Source organism: Heliangelus exortis, chromosome 17 (assembly GCF_036169615.1).
Source record: "Heliangelus exortis chromosome 17, bHelExo1.hap1, whole genome shotgun sequence".
Lineage (NCBI taxonomy): Eukaryota > Metazoa > Chordata > Aves > Apodiformes > Trochilidae > Heliangelus > Heliangelus exortis.
In genome coordinates, this window is record NC_092438.1 from 15,842,150 (window position 1) to 15,861,128 (window position 18,979).

The 18,979-nt window shown below is 56.4% G+C and overlaps 3 protein-coding genes across 11 annotated transcripts; 2 read left to right on the top strand and 1 right to left on the bottom strand.

Annotated features, from left to right (window-relative positions):
- IGFALS (insulin like growth factor binding protein acid labile subunit) lies at positions 1 to 5,358 on the top strand. 2 transcript variants are annotated; one of them, XM_071761100.1, is made up of 2 exons: positions 1 to 270; positions 1,053 to 5,358. In XM_071761100.1, the coding sequence occupies exons 1-2, from the start codon at positions 255 to 257 to the stop codon at positions 2,861 to 2,863; spliced, it is 1,827 nt and encodes a 608-aa protein (XP_071617201.1). In that variant the 5' UTR covers positions 1 to 254; the 3' UTR covers positions 2,864 to 5,358. The 2 variants fall into 2 exon arrangements, with proteins under 2 accessions (XP_071617201.1, XP_071617200.1); XM_071761099.1 differs by having other exon boundaries at positions 7 to 270; positions 1,050 to 5,358.
- Positions 4,496 to 10,294, bottom strand: NUBP2 (NUBP iron-sulfur cluster assembly factor 2, cytosolic). Of its 6 annotated transcripts, XM_071761126.1 has the most exons (9): positions 10,185 to 10,294; positions 9,040 to 9,158; positions 8,796 to 8,912; positions 7,985 to 8,032; positions 7,220 to 7,418; positions 6,793 to 6,947; positions 6,493 to 6,603; positions 6,137 to 6,206; positions 4,496 to 5,356 (listed from the first exon to the last, which is right to left on the bottom strand). In XM_071761126.1, exons 1-9 carry the CDS (start codon positions 10,201 to 10,203, stop codon positions 5,211 to 5,213), a joined length of 984 nt encoding a protein of 327 aa, XP_071617227.1. In that variant the 5' UTR covers positions 10,204 to 10,294; the 3' UTR covers positions 4,496 to 5,210. The 6 variants fall into 6 exon arrangements, with proteins under 6 accessions (XP_071617227.1, XP_071617228.1, XP_071617229.1 ...); XM_071761127.1 differs by lacking the exon at positions 7,985 to 8,032 and having other exon boundaries at positions 10,185 to 10,291; XM_071761128.1 differs by lacking the exon at positions 8,796 to 8,912 and having other exon boundaries at positions 10,185 to 10,218.
- SPSB3 (splA/ryanodine receptor domain and SOCS box containing 3) lies at positions 9,314 to 18,979 on the top strand. 3 transcript variants are annotated; one of them, XM_071761122.1, is made up of 7 exons: positions 9,314 to 9,841; positions 12,222 to 12,373; positions 13,475 to 13,652; positions 14,720 to 14,907; positions 17,084 to 17,186; positions 17,546 to 17,671; positions 17,972 to 18,979. In XM_071761122.1, exons 1-7 carry the CDS (start codon positions 9,793 to 9,795, stop codon positions 18,319 to 18,321), a joined length of 1,146 nt encoding a protein of 381 aa, XP_071617223.1. In that variant the 5' UTR covers positions 9,314 to 9,792; the 3' UTR covers positions 18,322 to 18,979. The 3 variants fall into 3 exon arrangements, with proteins under 3 accessions (XP_071617223.1, XP_071617225.1, XP_071617224.1); XM_071761124.1 differs by lacking the exon at positions 9,314 to 9,841 and adding an exon at positions 10,544 to 10,627; XM_071761123.1 differs by lacking the exon at positions 9,314 to 9,841 and adding an exon at positions 10,766 to 10,911.

The window sequence follows — 18,979 nt, forward strand, 5'->3', positions numbered from 1 at the left end:
GGGCATCTCCCCTCATCCCCGAACTGCTATGCGGAGCTTTACGGACCGAGGAGAAGCAAAGGAGCCGCTCCTAGGGGCTGAGCCCATCTCCTGGCCCAGCAGCAGTGGGGTTAAGCGTAGCCGGGCGGGCGCCTGGCCGGGCGTCAAGGTGGTTGCTCCATCCCTGTGCAGGGGCCGGAGAGAGGTGAGGGAAGGCTGGAGAGGGGAAAGGGAAGGCTGGAGAGGGGAGAGGGAAGGTTGCCCTGCCCGTCGCCATGAGCGCAGGCAAAGGTGAGGCTGGGGGCGGGGGGGAGCTCTGCCGGTCCCTGAAGGGTGGGACATGGCTGGGAGGGATGCTAAACCTCTGCTTGGCTTGGCACTCGTGTCACCCTTGGCTTCTCTGCCCCTCTCAGCTGCTAAGAAGATGTTTTGGGAGCCCCTGGGGTGCTTGCAGGCACCCCCAAGGCTGGTTGGGGGCTGCAGGGGTCACACAGGGAGACCCCCAGGAAGGGCAAGGTAATAGGGGGCTGGGGGGGAAGGAGGAGGGAGGGAACAGAGGGATGAACCTGGGTGGGGTCCATGCACCCAAAGGGGCTGAGCTGGGGAGATCCTGAATTCTCCCCCAAGGGCAGATGCAGGCTCTGGAACCTCCTGCAGCCGCCCAAGGTGTGTGATGGGCTGGGACAGATCCCTCCAGCCACCTCCTGGCAGAGGAGGAACCCATGGGAGACCTGGGGGGTCCCATGGGGCAGCCATCACCCCACAGCCTGGAGGAGGACCCATGGGAGTCCTCCAGAGCTGCCATAATCCTGCCACCCCCACCAAAGGGACAGTCATTGTCCCATGACACAAGCTTGTCCCAGGGCAGTCCCCAGAGCAGCCCCATGACCATCACCCCACAACCCAGGGAGCAGCCATTGCCCCATGATCCAGAGGGTTCTCAGATGGGTCCCAGAAGGGTTCCCTAGGGACAACCATTGCCCCACAAACCAGGGGGAGTCCCAGGTGGGGTCCGCTAAGGCAGCCATTACCCCATTCTGACATTGTCCTCTTCCGTCCACACCTAATAGCAGGCGTCACCCTCCTGCTCCCCCTGGCCCTGCTGCTGGCCACTGCCTCCCAGCCCCCTGGATGGGACAATCCCAAGGACCAGGGGGATCCAGACCTCCCCCACTGCCCCAGCCCTTGTGCCTGCAGCTTGGATGACTACAACGATGAGCTCAACGTCTTCTGCAGCACCCGCAACCTGACGCACCTGCCTGAGGACATCCCCCCCAGTGCCAAAGCCCTCTGGCTGGATGGCAATAACTTCACCCTGCTGCCAGCTGCTGCTTTCAGGAACCTCTCAGCCCTGGATTTTCTGGACCTGCAGAGCAGCCAGCTGGCTGCTGTGGAGCAGCACACCTTCCACGGGCTGAGGAGCCTCTACCACCTCCACCTGGAACGCAACCGCCTCAAACATTTGGCTCCCCACACCTTCCTGCACACCCAGAACCTTGTCTCCCTCAGCCTCAACAACAACTACTTCAGCAAGGTGGAGGAAGGGCTCTTTGCTGGGCTCTCCAACCTCTGGTACCTGAACCTGGGCTGGAACTCTCTCGTGGTCCTGCCTGACAAGGTCTTCCATGACTTGCCCAACTTGAGGGAGTTGATCTTGGCTGGGAACAAGCTTGCCTACCTCCAGCACCAGCTCTTCTGCAGCCTTACTGAGCTGAAGGAGCTGGATCTGAGCGGGAACGCTCTCAAAGGCATCAAGATCAACATCTTCATCAAGCTGCAAAAGCTCCAAAAGCTGTACCTGAACCACAACCAGATCAACGCCATTGCTCCCCGAGCTTTCATGGGCATGAAGTCCCTGCGGTGGCTGGATCTCTCCCACAACCGGCTCACCTCGCTTTTTGAGGACACATTTCTGGGCCTCCTGAGCCTGCATGTCCTCCGGCTGTCTACTAACTCCATCACCAGCCTGAGGCCCAGGACTTTCAAAGACCTCCAGTTCCTTGAGGAGCTGCAGCTGGGGCACAACAGGATACGGAGCCTGGCAGAAAAGACCTTTGATGGGCTGGGCCAGCTGGAGGTCCTCAGCCTCAACAACAACCAGCTACAAGACATCAGAGCTGGGGCATTCCTGGGGCTATACAATGTGGCAGTGATGCACTTGTCTGTGAACTGCATCAAGGTCTTCCCTGACTACGTCTTCAAGGGGATCACCAAGTTGCACAGCCTCCACCTGGAGCACAGCTGCCTCATCAGGATCCAGGCTAACACCTTCTTCGGGCTCTCCAGCCTGCGGAGGCTCTTCTTGCAGCACAATGCCATCTCCCTCATCGAGGACCAAAGCTTCAGCGAACTGCATGAGCTCCTGGAGCTCGACCTGAAGCACAACAGGCTAAGCCACCTCTCACCCCAGCTCTTTGTGGGTCTAAGCAACCTGGAGTACCTCTTCCTCTCCTCCAACCAGCTCCTGGACATCTCCCAGGACACCTTCAGCTCTCTCCAGAAACTCTTCTGGCTTGACCTCTCCCATAACCAGCTGGAGATGCTGGACAATGCCGTCATCTCCCCCCTGGCCAACCTGCGGTACCTCAGCCTGAAGAACAACTCACTGGAGACCTTCTCAGTGGCCTTCCTGTGCTCCTCCTTCACCCTGGAGCAGCTGTGGCTAGGGGGCAACAATTGGCATTGCAACTGCTCCCTGAAGGGCCTGCGGGATTTCTCCCTGCAGCACCCCACGGTGGTCCCACGCTTTGTGCAGTCTGTGGCCGAGGGGGACGATGCCCATGTCCCCGTCTACACCTACAACAACCTCACTTGCCTCCACCCCCCAGCCATGGCAGGCCTGGACCTCCGGGACACCACCGAGGACAGCTTTGCCCACTGCTGAAGGGTGCTGCGATGTCTTCCTGAAGGACATGCTGCTTCATGGCCATGGTCCCTTGCCTACCACCTCCCTGGGGGAGTAACAGGAGCTCCAGCTCCACAGCCACCGCAGGTTTGCCACCACCTCCAGCTGCCCACCTTGGAGCTGCTGCAGTAGGGAGAGCTGGGCCCAGGTGATGCTGGATGGGTCCCAGCTCCCCAGATTGCAAACTGAAATAATTCAGATCTTGGCTGTTTAACCTGGGGCAGTGTGATCGCTCCTGGTTCCTGTTGGAACACCAAAATCATGATGCCCCCGCGTCCCCCCCTGGCACTGTTGAAGGCCAGGTTGGACCAAGCCTTGTGTGACCTGGGCTAGAGGGAGTTGTCCCTGCCCGTGCAGGGGGCTTGGATCTTGATGATCCTTAAGGTCCCTTCTAACCCAAACCAGTCAGGGATTCTATGAACATCTCTGAGCCTCCAGGATGGGGGGAAAGATGCAACCCCAGCCTGCAGCCATACCCATGGTGAGGGACATTCCCGCTGGGACCAGGACTTCTCACTGGGACAAAACAAAGCATTATCCTACTACGGAGGAGCTGAGAAACCCTAAAGCCACCCTTGAGCTGCCTGCTAGGTTTAGGGTGCGGGGCTAAGACCTTGGTTTTATTTCCCCACCCCCATCCCAGCAGGTGTAGGTAGGGTGCAGGGAGCCCCACACGTCACTCATCTGATAAATGCTAGCAGACAAATAAACCTTTGGAGCTATTGCAACCCACCTTGTAAGTATGTTTTTTCCAAAGCACGTGAGCTGCCCCCACCTGGGGGGGTTCTTATCAGAAAGCCCCCTCAGAGGCTCACAGAGGCAGGGGTGAGGAGCACCCCAGGGTGCTGCTGGAGGTGTCCCCACCCCACAGTGGATGGCATGTGCCCAGGGAAGGAGCCAGAGGTGGCCACAGAAGCCAACAGCCTGGTCAGATTCCAGCCCTGCTGCCCAGGTCTACAAATCCCAGATAAATGAGCAAAGGTCAGACAGAAAAAAAAAAAAAAAAACCAAACCAAAAAACAGCAAACCAAAAAAAACCCCATCCAGGAAAGTTGCACGTGGGGGGATAAAAAAATGGGTCAGGTACACGTCTTGGCTGCAGGAGCAGGGACAGTAGCTCCTCTTGCTCTGCTCTCCAACTAATATCCACTTGGATCAGGAGAAACTGGAGATTTCTCCACCCTGTCTCCCCAAACCAGCATTGCCTGGGCAATTCCTGAGCATGTAAAGGGCTTGTGGGCACAGAGTCCAGCAGGCAGGGAGAGAAGATGAAGGGCATCACCTCTGTTTGCTTCCCCAGCTTGACTCAAGGCTGCAAGAGGAGGGCAGGTCCCACAGGAGCAGAAGCTCTAGGTCCAAGAGACCAGGAGACAAGGCAGGAACCATCCAGGGACATGGAAGAGCCCCACATGTGGAAAACAGCCATGGAGAACCATCCCCCAAGGACTGTCAGGGCTGGATGGATCTTGAAATGCAGCAGGAAAGATTTAGCTGAACCCTAGCAAGCAAACGGAGCAAAGCAGGAATTACCTGGATGGCCATGAGGTGCTGGCAACAATGGGACTCACAGCTACAAGGAGGCCTTAAGCCCTGGAGAAACACATCACAGACTTGGATTTTAAGAAGTGATTATTGCTTAGGACCTTTAAAAAAATATTCCTGAGTTATGAGAACCCCCAGCCAACCAAAAAGGCCTCATGCTTCCAGCCTGGCAGGATGCAGCCCCCAGGTTCTGCATCTCATTCTCTGCATCTCATGCAGAGAACATGCTGTGCCCTTGTCAGCCACCAGTGATCCCTGATGTCAGAGCAAGGTGACCTGGCTTGGGTCCCCATCAGAAGATCCAGCACCACCTCCCGAGTACCAAAATTCCATCCAAAATATTAAAAAGACAGCAAATATCCAAAAATTGAGAAGGCAACAACACGTGGAGCCACAGTGCAGATGCTGGAGGTGCTTGAGGATCAGGGAAGGGAGAGCAGCTGATGGTGTTTGCTGCTGGAGCCACACCAGGTAAAACAACCACAGCATGCGAGATGCTGTGGAGAGAAGGTCCCCAGGCACAAGGGCTGTCCATGAAGAAATCCCTCAGCCTCAGGGCAGAGCCACAGTCCCCCAGCATTGGAGAGGAGAGTCTGGAGAACCCACAGGAGGTGGAGCAGCTCTTCCCTTTTTGGATCACCATGAGTGACACTAACACTGTGCTCTGCCCTCCCTCTGTCATTGACCCCAAGAGACAGTTTTTAAGAGCTTCTGCATCCCCTTTCCCAACCAGAAGATGCCAGGCCAGGGGCTCTGCCAGCAAAAGTCCAGTTCCATCCCCTCCTCAGGAGCTCTGCTGCCATGTCCCATCCAAGACCTGTTGGGCAATGTGAGCCAAGGCCGGGAAGGCAGCACTCTTGGGAAACTCTTGGATGAAATCTTTGCCTTCTTCCAAGCTCTGGCTGAGTTGGGGGTCCAGGGGAACACAGCCTGGGGGAAAGGAGGAAAGGGGAAGAGTGCTCATTGCAAGGCAAAGGCCTGGAATCAGGATGTTGTAGTGAAATAAGGCAATCAGGTGTTGCTAATTACAAGGTGGGAGGCCTGAGCTTGTGTTAAGCCCACCTGTGCCCAATTAGGCCTTACCTCAGCTGCGCATGAGCAGAATTGGTCGCCCAAGCTGCTCATGCGCAGCTGGGGTAAGCCCTAATTGGGTACAGGTGGGCTTAACACAAGCTCACGCCTCCCACCTCCTAATTAGCAACACCTGATTGTCTCATTTCACTAGAGGATGTTAAAGAAACAGCCTGCCAGAGACCTTTTCCAGCAGAAAAGAGGGTGACCACTACCCTCAGAGATCTCCAGGAGCTACTTCTCATCAGCAACCACTCCCTTGAGGTCCAGAACCCCACCATAGTGCTTCATGAGGGACACTCTGCTGCCCTAATCTGGAAGCCAGGGTTCCCTTGCTTCTCAGGGAACACTTCCAGGCCGTTTACAGGATGTCTCTTGGACCACTTGAGGCTTGCTTGCCCTGTCCCGATGATGTCAGTAGCCATCAGTGACCACAGTCACCACCCCAGCAGGGCCTGATGCCTGCTTGGAGCTGTTGGAATGCCAGAGAAGCAAAGCAAGAGCCACACCTCACTGGTGACCAGCTGCTGGGGACTCAGAGGGACCAGAGCCTTGGCTGCCTGTCCCCATGACACTGTGTCCCTTGAGGACCCCACAGACATCACCTCTCACCCGAGCTCTGCTCAAGCCACCACTCACCTAAGAAAGGGACTCCAGCGTGTTTGGCCAGCTCCTCACCTCCCCCTTTGGAGAAGATGTTTGTGCACTCCTGCAGGAGGAAGAGGCAGGGCTGTGAGTCAGGAAGCCTAGAGCCCATGCATGGGTCAGACAGGCAAGCAGAGCCACTTCCCCTCCTCCTGCCAGCCCCAGGGCACCACCCTGCCCTGCCCTCCCCCAGCTCTCTTCAGGACAGCAGAGACACAACCACCAACAAACAGCACCGCCTCCTCCCTCCCAGCTCACAGCATTTGCAGACTTTCCATCCTAGTCACCCCATTCTACAACCCCCCTCCTCCCCTTCACCAAGGGGAAGCCACCAGAGCTAGCAGACCCACCGAGCAGTGGGGGCAGACAAAGCCACTCATGTTCTCCACAATGCCCAGAACCTTCAAGCCTGTCTTCTTGCAGAACGTCAGCTCTCGCCTCACATCTCCCACAGACACGGCCTGCAGGGGACAGAAGGGGAGGTCAGGGGTGTCCATCTGTCCAAGTGTGCATCAGATGAGTAAAACAAACAACCAGGGACAGATCTGTGCTAACCCCCATCTCCCTGGGGTGCATATTCCCCCCTCCATAAAAAAAAAACTATGCCCAGAGGCAGAAGCCCACCAAGGACCTCCAGCTCACTGCCCTACCTGAGGTGTTGTGACCAGGATTGCTCCAAGGGGCTTATAAGGCCTCAAGGCCTCCACTGTGGAGATGTGCTCATCTGATGTGCCTGGTGGTGTGTCCACAATGAGGAAGTCCAGGTCACCCCAAGCCACATCAGCAACAAACTGTTTGATCAAAGCTACAGAAATAAAAAGGTCAGGAAAAGAAAAAAAATAAATAACCCACCAGGTTTCAGTGGGTCCTCTGGGAGCTGTGGGCACCCTGGGTGACAAGGGCAGGGCAGTCCATCAGCACAATATATGCTCTGAGTGATTTGAACCCACTGGAGCTTTCTGGAAATGACCTTCAGTGATCCCTGGCCCCCAGCAGGAGCAAGCGGGACCTCCAGGAGGGTTCCCAGAAGCTTCCTCACATTTGAAGCTGGTCACCAACAGCAAAACCTTATTGTACCATTTTTCTTGGGTCCCCTCCACACCACGGCATCATCTGGCTTCTCCAGCAGGAAGGCTATGGACATAAGGGAGATGTTCTTGTCCTGTCCCACAAAGACAGGGACCCAGCCGCTGTTGCACTGGTGCACGTCGCTGTCCTGCACCCGGAACATGCGGGGTACGCTGGGGCCACACAGGTCCGCATCCAGGATCCCCACCTGCAGGTGACAAGGCAGAGCCCTCAGACAGGGCTGGGCACGGTGGCAGCACCCGGCCCTGCTCCTTCCCTGGGAGGCAGCTTCCAAATTTCAGCTGCTCGCAGACCTTGTAGCTCAGCAGCCTGATTTGAGAGAGAGAGAGCTTGAAGGAACTGCTTCAAAATTCGACTGCCCTCCTGGTCTCCTTCCCTCCGAGGAGGATCTTCTGAGTGTTTCCAGGAGATTTGGAAGTGTTCGAGGCCAGGTTGGATAGGCCTTGAGCAACCTTGTGTAGATGAGAGGCGTCCCTGTCCAGGGCATGGAGGTTAGAGTAGATTACCTCTAAGGTCCATTCCAACCTCAGCCATTCTATATTTATCCCAGGTATCCAACAAGACTCAAGTGGTATTGGCTCCACAGAGCCTTAAAAAAAAACAAAAAACCAAAAAAACTAACCTTGAGGGAATCCAGCCTGCCCCATGCCCATACAATTCCCTTTTCCCCTGTTGTAACACCATCCATTGGCACCACCGAGGCAGTGTGGGGACCAGGGTTACACCACAAACCACAAAGCCATTTCTCAGCACCTTGGCTTCAAAACCAATGCCAAAGATTAGATCACTGCAGTCAATCAGCTGAAAGGGAAGAGATCACTGTGGTCACCTGCACTGGAGCAAGCAGGCACAGAAAAAAAACCCAAACAAAACCACTGGAGCTGCTGTCACAAACAGAATTTTGAGAGACAGGGATCTACTGAAGGGAGGCCAAGGGAGAGATGAGGATGAGGGCACTTGAGCATCTCTCCTGTGAAGAAAGACTGAGAGACCTGGGGCTGTTAAGCCTTGAATAAAGAAAGCTGAGAGGAGATCTTCTGAATGTCCACCAGTATCTGAGGGGTGGGGGGCAAGACAATGAGGCCAATCTCCTTCCAGTGGTGCCCACTACTAGGACAAGGATTAATGGGTTGAAGCTAGAACATAGGAAGTTCCACCTCAATATGAGGAGAAACTTCTTGGCTGTGAGGGTGAGGGAGCCCTGGCCCAGGCTGCTCAGAGAGGCTGTGGAGTCTCCTTCTCTGGAAACTTTCCAGACCCACCTGGATGTGTTCCTGTGGGGGCTGCCCTGGGTGATTCTGCCTTGGCAGGGGGATTGGACTGGATGATCTCCAGAGGTCCCTTCCAACCCCTGACATTCTGTGATTCCATGAATCACACAATTCTGAGAAACCTCCCATGCTTATCCTCTCCTTACAGGCCACACAGCCTTGGGTTGCAAATAAAGGAGCTGGGACAGATCAGGGCACCCAGGGACAGAGAAGGATCTGTCAAGGTGCCAGTGCACCCACCACACCCTCACCAAAAGTCCCCAGGGAGCCCTTGGGGAGCCTCATGTCCTTACACTCATCCTCCTCGCCACACTGGCAGTCCTGGAGATGGTGGAGGGCGTGCAGGCTGGACCAGTAGGGTGCCTGGTTCTGGCAGTTGCAGTAGGAGATCCCTCCCAACCCATGACATTCTATGATTTTCCCAGAGTTGATCTACACATCACCCACACAGGATATACAGGGTGAGTAAAAGCCAGCTGAGGTGGAGGTTGGGAATGAGAATACAGAACTCAACCCCCCAAAAAAACCTTCTCTCACCTTCTTCCCAGAGTGCCTCAGGGCCAGAGCCAGCTGGGTGGAGATGGTGCTCTTTCCCACGCCACCCTTCCCAGAGAGCACCAGCAGAATGTGCTGCACCCCAGCCAGGTTGCTTCTCTCTGGGAGGAAGGAGAACACCAACAAGGCATCAGAACCTCCAACAGGAGCAGCACCCAGGCCTGGGAGTCTCTCCTGATGCAAGGCAGCAGCATCTGAGCTGTCTCTGCCTAGGGTAACAGTGGTTGTCACCACCCCAACAAGGATGCTGGAAGCTCAAGGGAGAGGGAACCAAGAGGGGGATGGCCATCAGAAAACGGACACCAAGAGCCATGGCAGCCAACACTCCACAGGCAATAAAAGTTTTGTCCTGATGCAACCGTCAGCAAAACCTCCCCGGGCCAGTCCCACTCTCGCCTGAGCCCTCCCGGGAGCTGCCGGTGAGCTCAGCCCCTTGGCGTTTCCTTCCTGCCCGCCACGCCGGTGCCTCCCCGCGGCCCCACGCTGCTCTCCCGCCTTCCTCCCGCTCCTCGCCCTATTGGCACCACCGCTCGGGGCTCCGCTGCGGCCCCAGCCGCCTCGACCCCTCGACGCAGAGCGGGGAACGCGCAGGATCGGACCGGGTGCTGCGGCCGCAGCCGAACAAACACCTGCCCCGGCCCGTGTTGCCCGGCTGCCCGTCACCACCGGCCGCTGACTCACAGACCCAGACCCGGTCCGCCCCCGGGGCCTCCAGACCACACCGGGACCGGCACCATGGAGCCCGTACGCACCATGGCGGACCTCATCCGAACCTCCACCGACGGTAACGGGGACCGGGGGGAAGCAGAGAGGCCGGGGAGGGAGGGAAATGGAGCCCCGCAGCGAGCTGCTCCCGGGACACCAGCGGCCCCGGTTCCTCGGCGCTCCCGGCAGCGGGAACGAGGCCCGGGACTCCAGTAAAGCTCGGCGCCGCCCCGCGGAGTCCAGACCCGCCGCGACGGGGGCTCCCACCCCGGAGCCAGGCAGAAGCCGGGCCCAGCCCTGGTCATCCTATGGGGACCGCCCTTGAGAGGCCGAATGAGGCTCTCCACGAGGCTTGGTCACCCTGGGGACCATCCCAGGATCGCTCCCTGCACCAGACCGGTCCTGGCCCCATCACCACTCACCCCCAGCAGCCTCCTCCATGCTGCAACCCGCTTCCGCCGGGTTAAAGCCCCGCCCCCGCGGACTGACAAGCCCTTCCACCAACCGAAACCCGCGCTCTCCCACTGAATCCACCCCTCCGAGAGCTCCGCAGCTAATCACCCACTCCGTCTCTTACTCCGCCAGCCAATGGGCTCGGGGTTTTCTGTCGGCTGAAGTCACCCAATGGCGCAGCTCCCTGATGATTGACGCACAATATCACCAATGGTGCTGCCGATTCTTCGGCACCATGTCCTCCCTCCTCCCACCCTTGGCCGTGAGCGACGTGGCGATAAGCCAATAGTGAAGGGGCACTGCAAAGGAGCAGCCAATGGTTACCTGGAGGCGAGGCCGATGGGGGATTGTTTATATCCCGGGAGGGGAAAATAGGTCAGAGTGGGGTCGGTCCGGGGCGGGCCCAGTCCAGGTGAGACGGGACGGGACGGGACGGGACGGGACGGGACGGGACGGGACGGGACGGGACGCGACGCGACGCGACGCGACGCGACGCCCAGGGGTCTGAGGTCGTGCTGGGCGGGGCTGGGCTGTGCGACCCCAGAGCTGCGTCTTGGCCTGGTCCGGTCCGGTGGCGCCTCAGCTGCGCGGGTCTGTCGGGCCGGGGCTGCGGTGCCGTCAGGGAGCGAAGGGCGGGGCCGGGCCTGGCTGCGCGCCCTGGGGCCGCCGGTTCCCTTCCCAGGTCGGTGCTGGTTGGTAGGGAGCCAGCGGGACCGCTCGGGGCGGGGGGGCTGCAGGGATCGTAGAGCTGTCAGGGCCGGGGCAGGAGCGGCTGAGCCCCGGCGGGCGGGCGGGGCAGTTCTGCCGGGCCGGAGAGGGGCTGAGACGGAGCGCTGGGCCCCGGGGGGGTTGCCAGGCCAGAAAAGGGGGAGTGCGGCACGGCGTTACATGCTTTATCGCCACGACAGAGACGGGGCTCCCCCGATCTCGGCGGGTGGGGTGCCAGAGCTCTTCCAAGCATCGGCAAGCATCTGCCCAGGGAACCGGGGGTTCTGCTTTTCCAGGAGTTTCTGGCGCAGGAGCGGGGAGGGGTCTGCAGGACAGGCAGCGGGATGGGGCTGACCCCTCTGCATATCTGCAGGGTGGAATTGGTTTCTGCAAAGATAAGCACCAAAGTGTAGTGAGAGGATAAGGGTTTAAAACTTGAAGAGGGGAGATGTAGGTTTAGATGTTAGGAAAAAATTGTTTCCTGTGAGGGTACTGAGCCCCTGGCCCAGGTTGCCCCATCCCTAGCAGTGTGAAGGCCCCAGGTTGGATGGGGCTTGGAGCACCCTGGGCTGTGGGTGGTGTCCCTGCCCATGGCAGGGGGTTGGGACTGGATGAGCTTTAAGGTCCATTAAAAGGACCTTAAAGAAGGAGCCCACAGAAATCTGTTTATAACATCATGATCAGGAGGCAGAAGCAGACACTTGATTTTTGCCTGTTGCCCTTGAGGCAAGTTGGGACAGGCCCAGGAAAAGGACAGTTTCCCTCCAGTTAGCAGGAAAGAGACCTTCCCCTCACCCCAGACTATGAGAGCAAAGTCTTCTTGCAGCAGGCAGTTGCTTGGAGGTGGACAAACAGACTTCCCTGCAGACAGACAGACAGACAGACAGAGCTCAGCCAAGGTGATGGAAGTAGCTGAGCAGGCTGCTGCTGGAAGGTGACCAGGCTCAGGGAGGCCATGCCCTGGGGGCTGCTGCTCCTGGTGCTCCCCAGCCCAGCACCAAGGGGGCAGATGCTGGATCCCTACACTGTTGCTGCTCCTGGCTCTTGGGAGGAATTTTCAGAGCCAGTTTAGCCCTTGAGCTCTGCTTGGAGGAAGAGACTGAACTTTGCAGAGCCTGCCATGCAGGAGGGAATTGTGTGGTGTCACTTTCTCCCCTTCTGGTACAGCACCTCTCTGATCCCTTTCTGGGGTGCGGGGGCTGTGGTGATGGATGGGGTGGGGTGAGGCAGAATCTGGTGAGGGGTGGGGTGGAGGTGGCTGCTGTCTGTGACTCCCTCTGCCTTCCTTTCCCCCCCAGCCTACCTGTCCAGGAGCAGCAGCATGGCACGGCGCCCACGGAGCAGCAGGGCCTGGCACTTTGTCCTCAGCGGGGTGAGGCGCGAGGCCGACACCCGGGCGGTCACCTTGGCCACTGGTAGCCGCGGCTGGGGCTATGACTCGGATGGGCAGGTAAGCTGCTTGGGCTGGGGGCGTCGGGGGGGATCTGGGGTGACACGGGTTCAGGGAGAACGACAGGAGCTTGCTGGAGGTGCTTCAGGGAGGGCTTCCACGTGGAACTGGGCAAAATCAGAGGAGGCTTTGATAAAAGATGCCATGGGGCTGCCAGCCCCTTCCCAAGGCAGGGAAGGCTAAGCTGCTCCCAATCTGCTCCCTGGCCACAGAATCATTAAGGTTGGAAAAGACCTCTAAGATCATCCTGTCCCAACTGTTCACTCAGCACTGCCAAGGCCACCACTGGCATGGTGGCCCTCAGCACCACATCTACAGGGTGCTGAAACCCTTCCAGGATTGGGGACTCCACCTGGGCCAGGGCCTGACAACCCTTTCCAGGGAGAAATTTTTCCCAAGCTCCAGTCTAACTGGCACAACTTGGGGCTGTTTCTGCTTGTCCCATCAGTTGTTCCTTGGGAGCAGAGCCCAACCCTCCTGGCTCCAACCTCCTCTCAGGGGGTTGCAGAGAGCCAGAAGGTCTCCCCTCAGCCTCCTGTGCTCCAGGCTCAACACCCGCAGGTCCCTCAGCCACTCCTCAGCAAACTCAGTTGTTTTTCAAAGCTCTCTATATTCTTGTTGGTTGTACCAAGGAGCTGCTTGTCTGCTGTGGCAGCTCCTCACTGCTGGAGGGCACAGACCATCTGCATCATACCCAGTGCAGAGAAGCAGCTGTTTGTCAGGTCCCAAAGCTGAGGAATTCAGCTGGCACAGCCCCTCACCTCCTCGTGGCATGTGCCCATGGACATCCCCTGTGCACCTCTACAGCCACCAGAAACTCCCCACAGCCCTGTCTGCCAGCCTGAGCTTGGGGAAATAGAATCATTTGGAAAGGAACCTTAAAGCTCCTTCAGTGCCAACCCCTGCCATGGTCAGGGACACGTCTCACCAGCCCAGGTTGCTCCAAGCCCCATCCAACCTGGGGCCTTCAGCACTGTCAGGGATGGGGCAGCACAGCTTCTCGGGGCGACCTGGGCTCAGCACCCTCACAACAAAGAATTTCTTCCTAATGTCTGACCTGGAGACATGGAGTAGTGACCGTCCCTCTCTTCTCCCCTTCAGCACAGCGACTCTGATTCGGAGCCGGAATTCTCCTCCCTCTCTCCCTCCATCCCCAGTGCCATCCCTGTCACTGGGGAGTCCTACTGCAACTGCCAGAACCAGAACCAGGCACCCTACTGTTCCAGCCTGCACGCCCTCCACCGTCTCCAGGACTGCCAGTGTGGCGAGGAGGATGAGTGTAAGGACATGGGGCTCCCCAAGGGCTCCCTGGGGACTTTTGGTGAGGGTGTGGTGGGTGCACTGGCACCTTGACAGATCCTTCTCTGTCCCTGGGTGCCCTGATCTGTCCCAGCTCCTTTATTTGCAACCCAAGGCTGTGTGGCCTGTAAGGAGAGGACAAGCATGGGAGGTTTCTCAGAATTGTGTGATTCATGGAATCACAGAATGTCAGGGGTTGGAAGGGACCTCTGGAGATCATCCAGTCCAATCCCCCTGCCAAGGCAGAATCACCCAGGGCAGCCCCCACAGGAACACATCCAGGTGGGTCTGGAAAGTTTCCAGAGAAGGAGACTCCACAGCCTCTCTGAGCAGCCTGGGCCAGGGCTCCCTCACCCTCACAGCCAAGAAGTTTCTCCTCATATTGAGGTGGAACTTCCTATGTTCTAGCTTCAACCCATTAATCCTTGTCCTAGTAGTGGGCACCACTGGAAGGAGATTGGCCTCATCCTATGATTCTTTTTCAGGGGCTAAATGCTGAGCTGGGTAACATCTCTGGGGATCTGCTCTCAGCCCCAGGGGCTGGTTTGGGCTGGCTGAGAGAGCCTTGAGCCTGCAGGAAGGGCAAGAGGGAAAGAGGCTCCAGCTGGGCCCATGGAGCCTTGTGCTGGCCAAAATGGGAGCTGGCTAATGGTGACCTGGGGAGGCTGTTAGTCCTACTCCAGCTCAAAGAGTGCCTTGATCCCAAGGTAGATCTGGGTGCTCAGGGCCTTATCCTGTGGAGTTTTGGGAGTCACCAAGCATGGAGATGACCACAGCATCTCTGTGGCTCATGTTAGAGAACTGGTTAATGCTAACACCTTTGAGGTCAGAGCACTGAGACCTCCCTGGTGGGACACTGAAGAATAGTTCAGACCTCAAACAAATCCACAGTGTGCACAGCTTAGGGTTGAGCCCCTTAAACAGTAAAAAAATAATGAGGAAGCCCCGTAGCAGGCCTTCAAAGCCAACATCAGCCTGGGTCATGGCCTGGGGCTGGATTTCTGAGGGCCTCTGCCCATCTTTGTTCACTCTGTCCTTCCAAACCAGATTTTGACTGGGTGTGGGATGACCTGAATAAATCGACAGCCACACTGCTGACATGTGACAACCGCAAGGTGAACTTCCACATGGAGTACAGCTGTGGCACTGCTGCCATCCGGGGCAACAAAGAGCTGGCAGAGGGGCAGCACTTCTGGGAGATCAAGATGACTTCCCCAGTCTACGGCACAGACATGGTAGGTGGGGCAGAGTCACTTCTGGGCATGCAGAAACATCCAGTGTTCTCTGAGCAGGGACTGGGAGAAGGAAGAACCACCCTGTTACGATCCGAGTTATTATTTATATTTTGTTTGCGAGGAAAATTCAGCCACTACTCATAGACGACGCGTGAATTTACAAAAATAACAAGGCTTTATGATTTAAACAAGTGAAAAGGATTTATTTAGGATTTATACAATTAGTTACTTTGGAGAGAAGAGTCTTTAAGAAGAGAAAAGAAGGAGGGAGTAATCAAGATGTTATCACCGTCCGCCGGCCCTGGCCTCTGGCTGTAGTCGGGTGCGTGGGGTCTGTCGCTCCTGCCGCTTCTCTGTCCCGTAGCTGAAGCCGAAGTGCCGAGAGAGGGGGGGAAGAAGAGCCGCGCACTTCTCCTTTTTCTCTTGGAGTTTTATACAGCAGAAGGAGTTCTGTCTTTTCATAAATCACTGGCACACAGACTTGCACAGATTTTGCCATCTCAAGAACTTCTCTTTTATTTATTATTATCTTTCAGTCCTTGGTACCCTGCTCAATTTATTACCTTTGGACCGTGTACCAGGAGGCAACTGGATAAGCAGTCTTATCTTTAGGATCTTGTCAAGCATGATATAAAACAGAAGCTAGTTAAGTTTGGGGAAAAATCCGTTAATTGAGGATGTTTGGTATATTTTAAAAAGAACAGAAAAAATACTGATTCGAGAGACATATTTTGTATTTTCAAAGTGTTTACATCACGCCCACTGCAGGAGAAGATCAGGTTTGAGGCCATCTAAGGAACCCAAAGGTGCACAAGTCCATTGAGCCTGATGAGATACATCCACAGGTCCTGAGGGAACTGGTGGATGGTGTTGCTAAGCCACTCCATCATATTTGAAAAGTTAAGGTCAGGTGAAGTTCCCAGTGACTGGCAAAGGGGAAAGAAAGAGAACCCCCATTTTTAAAAAGGGATAAAAAAAAGAAGACTCAGGGAATGACAGGCCATTAGAGACAGTCTGCCTCTGTGCCCAGCAAGATCATGGAGGACCCTTCCTCCTGGAAGGAAGTGATTGGTGGCAGCCATCATGGCTTCACTAAGGGCCAATCCTGCCTGACAGAGTTGGCCGTTAATGGTGGGGTTGGTGAATATGGGAATATGTCATCTTCCTGGAATTGTGCAGAGCATTTGGCATTGTCCCACACAGCATTCTGGTCTCAAGATGGAGAGACATGCACTTGCTGCATGCAGCACCTAGTGGATAAGGAACTGGCTGGGTGGTCAGCTGCAGTCAATGGCTTGATGTCCCAGTGGAGTCCAGTGATGAATGGGATCCCTCAGGGGTCCATACTGGGACCAGTGTTATTTAACATCTCTGCTGAGGGCGTGGACAGTGGGACTGAGTGTGCCTTGTGTACCTTGTGGCTGACGTACTGTGTCTAGCTCTGGGGTCATAAATGTAAGGACATGGACTAACTTGAGCAAGTCCAGAGGAGGCCACAAAAAATGATCGGAGGGCTGGAGCAGCAGCTCCCCCAGCTCCCCCCTGGAGCCAGGGAGAGAGAGTCGGGGTTGTTCATCCTGGAGAAGAGAAGGCTGCGATGGGGAGACCTTAGAGCACTTTCCAGTGCCTGAAGGGGCTCCAGGAAAGCTGGGGAGGGACTTGGGACAAGGGGAGGGATGGAACCAGGGGGAATGGTTTTAAACTGGAAGAGGAGAGGTTTAGGTCAGACATTAGGAAGAAATTCTTTGTTGTGGGGGTTCTGAGCCCCTGGCCCAGGTTGCCCCCAGAAGCTGTGGCTGCCCCATCCCTGGCAATGTTGAAGGCCCCAGGTTGGATGGGGCTTGGAGCAACCTGGGCTGGTGGGAGGTGTCCCTTCCCATGGCAGGGGGTGGCACTGGATGAGCTTTAAGGGCTCTTCCACCCCAAAGCAGTCTGGGGTTCTGTGAGCAGGACAGCAAGCTTCTCCAGCAGTTCAGCTGAGCCTCCTCACTTAGGAAGGGAAATTGAAGTTGGGAGCCTTCAACCCCAGCCTGAAACCTCTGACTTGGTCGCACCAGAGCCTCTGGGTGTTTTGGACCAGGCAAAGGAGGGGAGAGCCGGAGGTGGAGTCTGGGTTGTGCTTTGTCTCTTGGTAAGACACTGAGCTTTTGTTCTTCTTCCTGGCCTTGCCTCACAGATGGTGGGAATTGGGACATCAGATGTCAACTTGGACAAGTACCGCCACACCTTCTGCAGCCTGCTGGGCAGGGATGAGGACAGCTGGGGACTCTCCTACACAGGTGGCTCCAGTAGGGCAGTGGCAGAGGGCTGGGGGGCAGCAGTGGCCAGAAGTGTTGTTACGAGGGCCTGAGAAATGGAGAGTCTGGGTGGGATTGAGGCCAAAAAGGTGTTTTGCAGACCTCTTAGAACCAGTGCACCAGACACCGGGACAGCCAGGACACATCACAAATTGGGGGTTTTGGTGATGCTGCCTGCACAAAACCCTAGCCTTACCCTTTTCATCGCTCACTCTGGGGTGGGAGGGAGGGCAGGGGGATTTTTCAGGCAGCAAGCAAGGCTACACTGATGGGAAGTTGCAGGGGATGAACTTGTGGAGCTCAAGAACTTCCCACTGAACACCGTTTGTTGTTGTTTTAAGGGCTACTGCATCACAAGGGAGACAAAACAAACTTCTCCTCAAGGTTTGGCCAAGGCTCCATCATTGGGGTGCACTTGGACACGTGGCATGGGACACTCACTTTCTTCAAGAACCGCAAGTGCATTGGTAAGAGTCTGGGCAGCCACGGGCAGAAGGATGGGGAAGGGGAGCAGCCCAGCCCAGCCCAGCTCAATGTGGAGCCTGGCTGCAGCAGGGCTGCTGGAGAAGACCCTGGTGAAGTGGAAGATGAAGGAGTGAAGCAAGTGGGAGGGAGGTTACAGTTATTGTTTAAAAGATGGGGATTTCAAAAGGCTGTTTTCCAGGTGACCTCCCCTAGTTGTGTAGTTAACAGGCTCAGGGTGGGTGGGAGGAGTGGGGTCACCTTGCCAGAACTAATGTGAACCTCCTGGTGCTGTCCCCTGGCAGGGGTTGCAGCCACCAAGCTGCAGAACAAGAAGTTTTACCCTATGGTGTGCTCGACAGCTGCCAAGAGCAGCATGAAGGTGATCCGCTCTTGTGCCAGCTGCACCTCCCTGCAGTACCTCTGCTGCTACCGCCTGCGCCAGCTCCTGCCCGGATATGTGGACACCCTGGAGGTGCTGCCCTTGCCCCCGGGACTCAAGCAGGTGCTGCACAACAAACTGGGGTGGGTCTTGAGCATGAACTATAGCACCTCAAAGCCTTCCTCCACCTCCTCATCATCAGGAAGTGACTCGGACAGCTCCTGTGGCTCAGAGGCAGAGGCCTGCCAAAGGAAGAGGTGCAGAAGGACATAATGTTTCTGCAGATCAGCCTGCTGTGAGGGAGTCAGGTGGGGTTTTGCTCTGCTGCCTGCCAGGGCTGTGGCACCTCCTTCTCCCTGGGGATGGCCATGGTTATTAGTTTGTGAAGGTTTCTCTTGGGTCATTGGAAATTTTTAGCCTAAACATCCATCCTGCACATGGAAAGGCCTGGGGACTTCAAGAGGTCCCAGCTCTGTGAAACCAAATGCAAGTGCAGCCACATAACTGAGCTTCATCTGATGGCTGACTGTCCAAGCCAATCACCTCTCCCTGCAGGATCCCTCTTCTCTGCAGACTCTTGGCAGAGACATGGTTTTGAGTGCAAAATTCCAGTTTCAAAGGGTACAAGGCCATCTCCAGACAAACAAGGGACTTGATCATCAAGAGATAAAATCAAAGGCCAGCCCCCTCCTCTTCACTGCTGGGTGTTGGTTGGTTGTCTGTGATGATCTCCTCACTCTGTTAGGCACAACAAAAGGCAGCACAAAGGGAAGGGGTCTCCTAGAGATGAATCTGTTGCCTGTTGTGACAGAGCAGTACCATGAGTTGGGCTGTTGAGCCCCTCTGACTTTAATTGCTTTGCATGTTGGCTCCTGCTGCTTCTCCTCTGTCAAGACTGTATTAAACTGTAACAATAAAAGTAGAAACTGGT

Bases quoted from the DNA above. Each gene is read 5' to 3' on its own strand.
- SPSB3 (XM_071761122.1), top strand. From the start codon at position 9,793: ATGGAGCCCGTACGCACCATGGCGGACCTCATCCGAACCTCCACCGAC. The intron at 9,842-12,221 runs GTAACGGGGACC...TTTCCCCCCCAG, and splicing joins CATCCGAACCTCCACCGACG to CCTACCTGTCCAGGAGCAGC. The intron at 17,187-17,545 runs GTGGCTCCAGTA...TGTTGTTTTAAG, and splicing joins CTGGGGACTCTCCTACACAG to GGCTACTGCATCACAAGGGA.
- NUBP2 (XM_071761126.1), bottom strand. The intron at 7,419-7,984 runs GTGCTGAGAAAT...TGTCACCTGCAG, and splicing joins GCATTGGTTTTGAAGCCAAG to GTGGGGATCCTGGATGCGGA. The intron at 5,357-6,136 runs GTGAGTGGTGGC...CCTTTCCCCCAG, and splicing joins CGCTGGAGTCCCTTTCTTAG to GCTGTGTTCCCCTGGACCCC.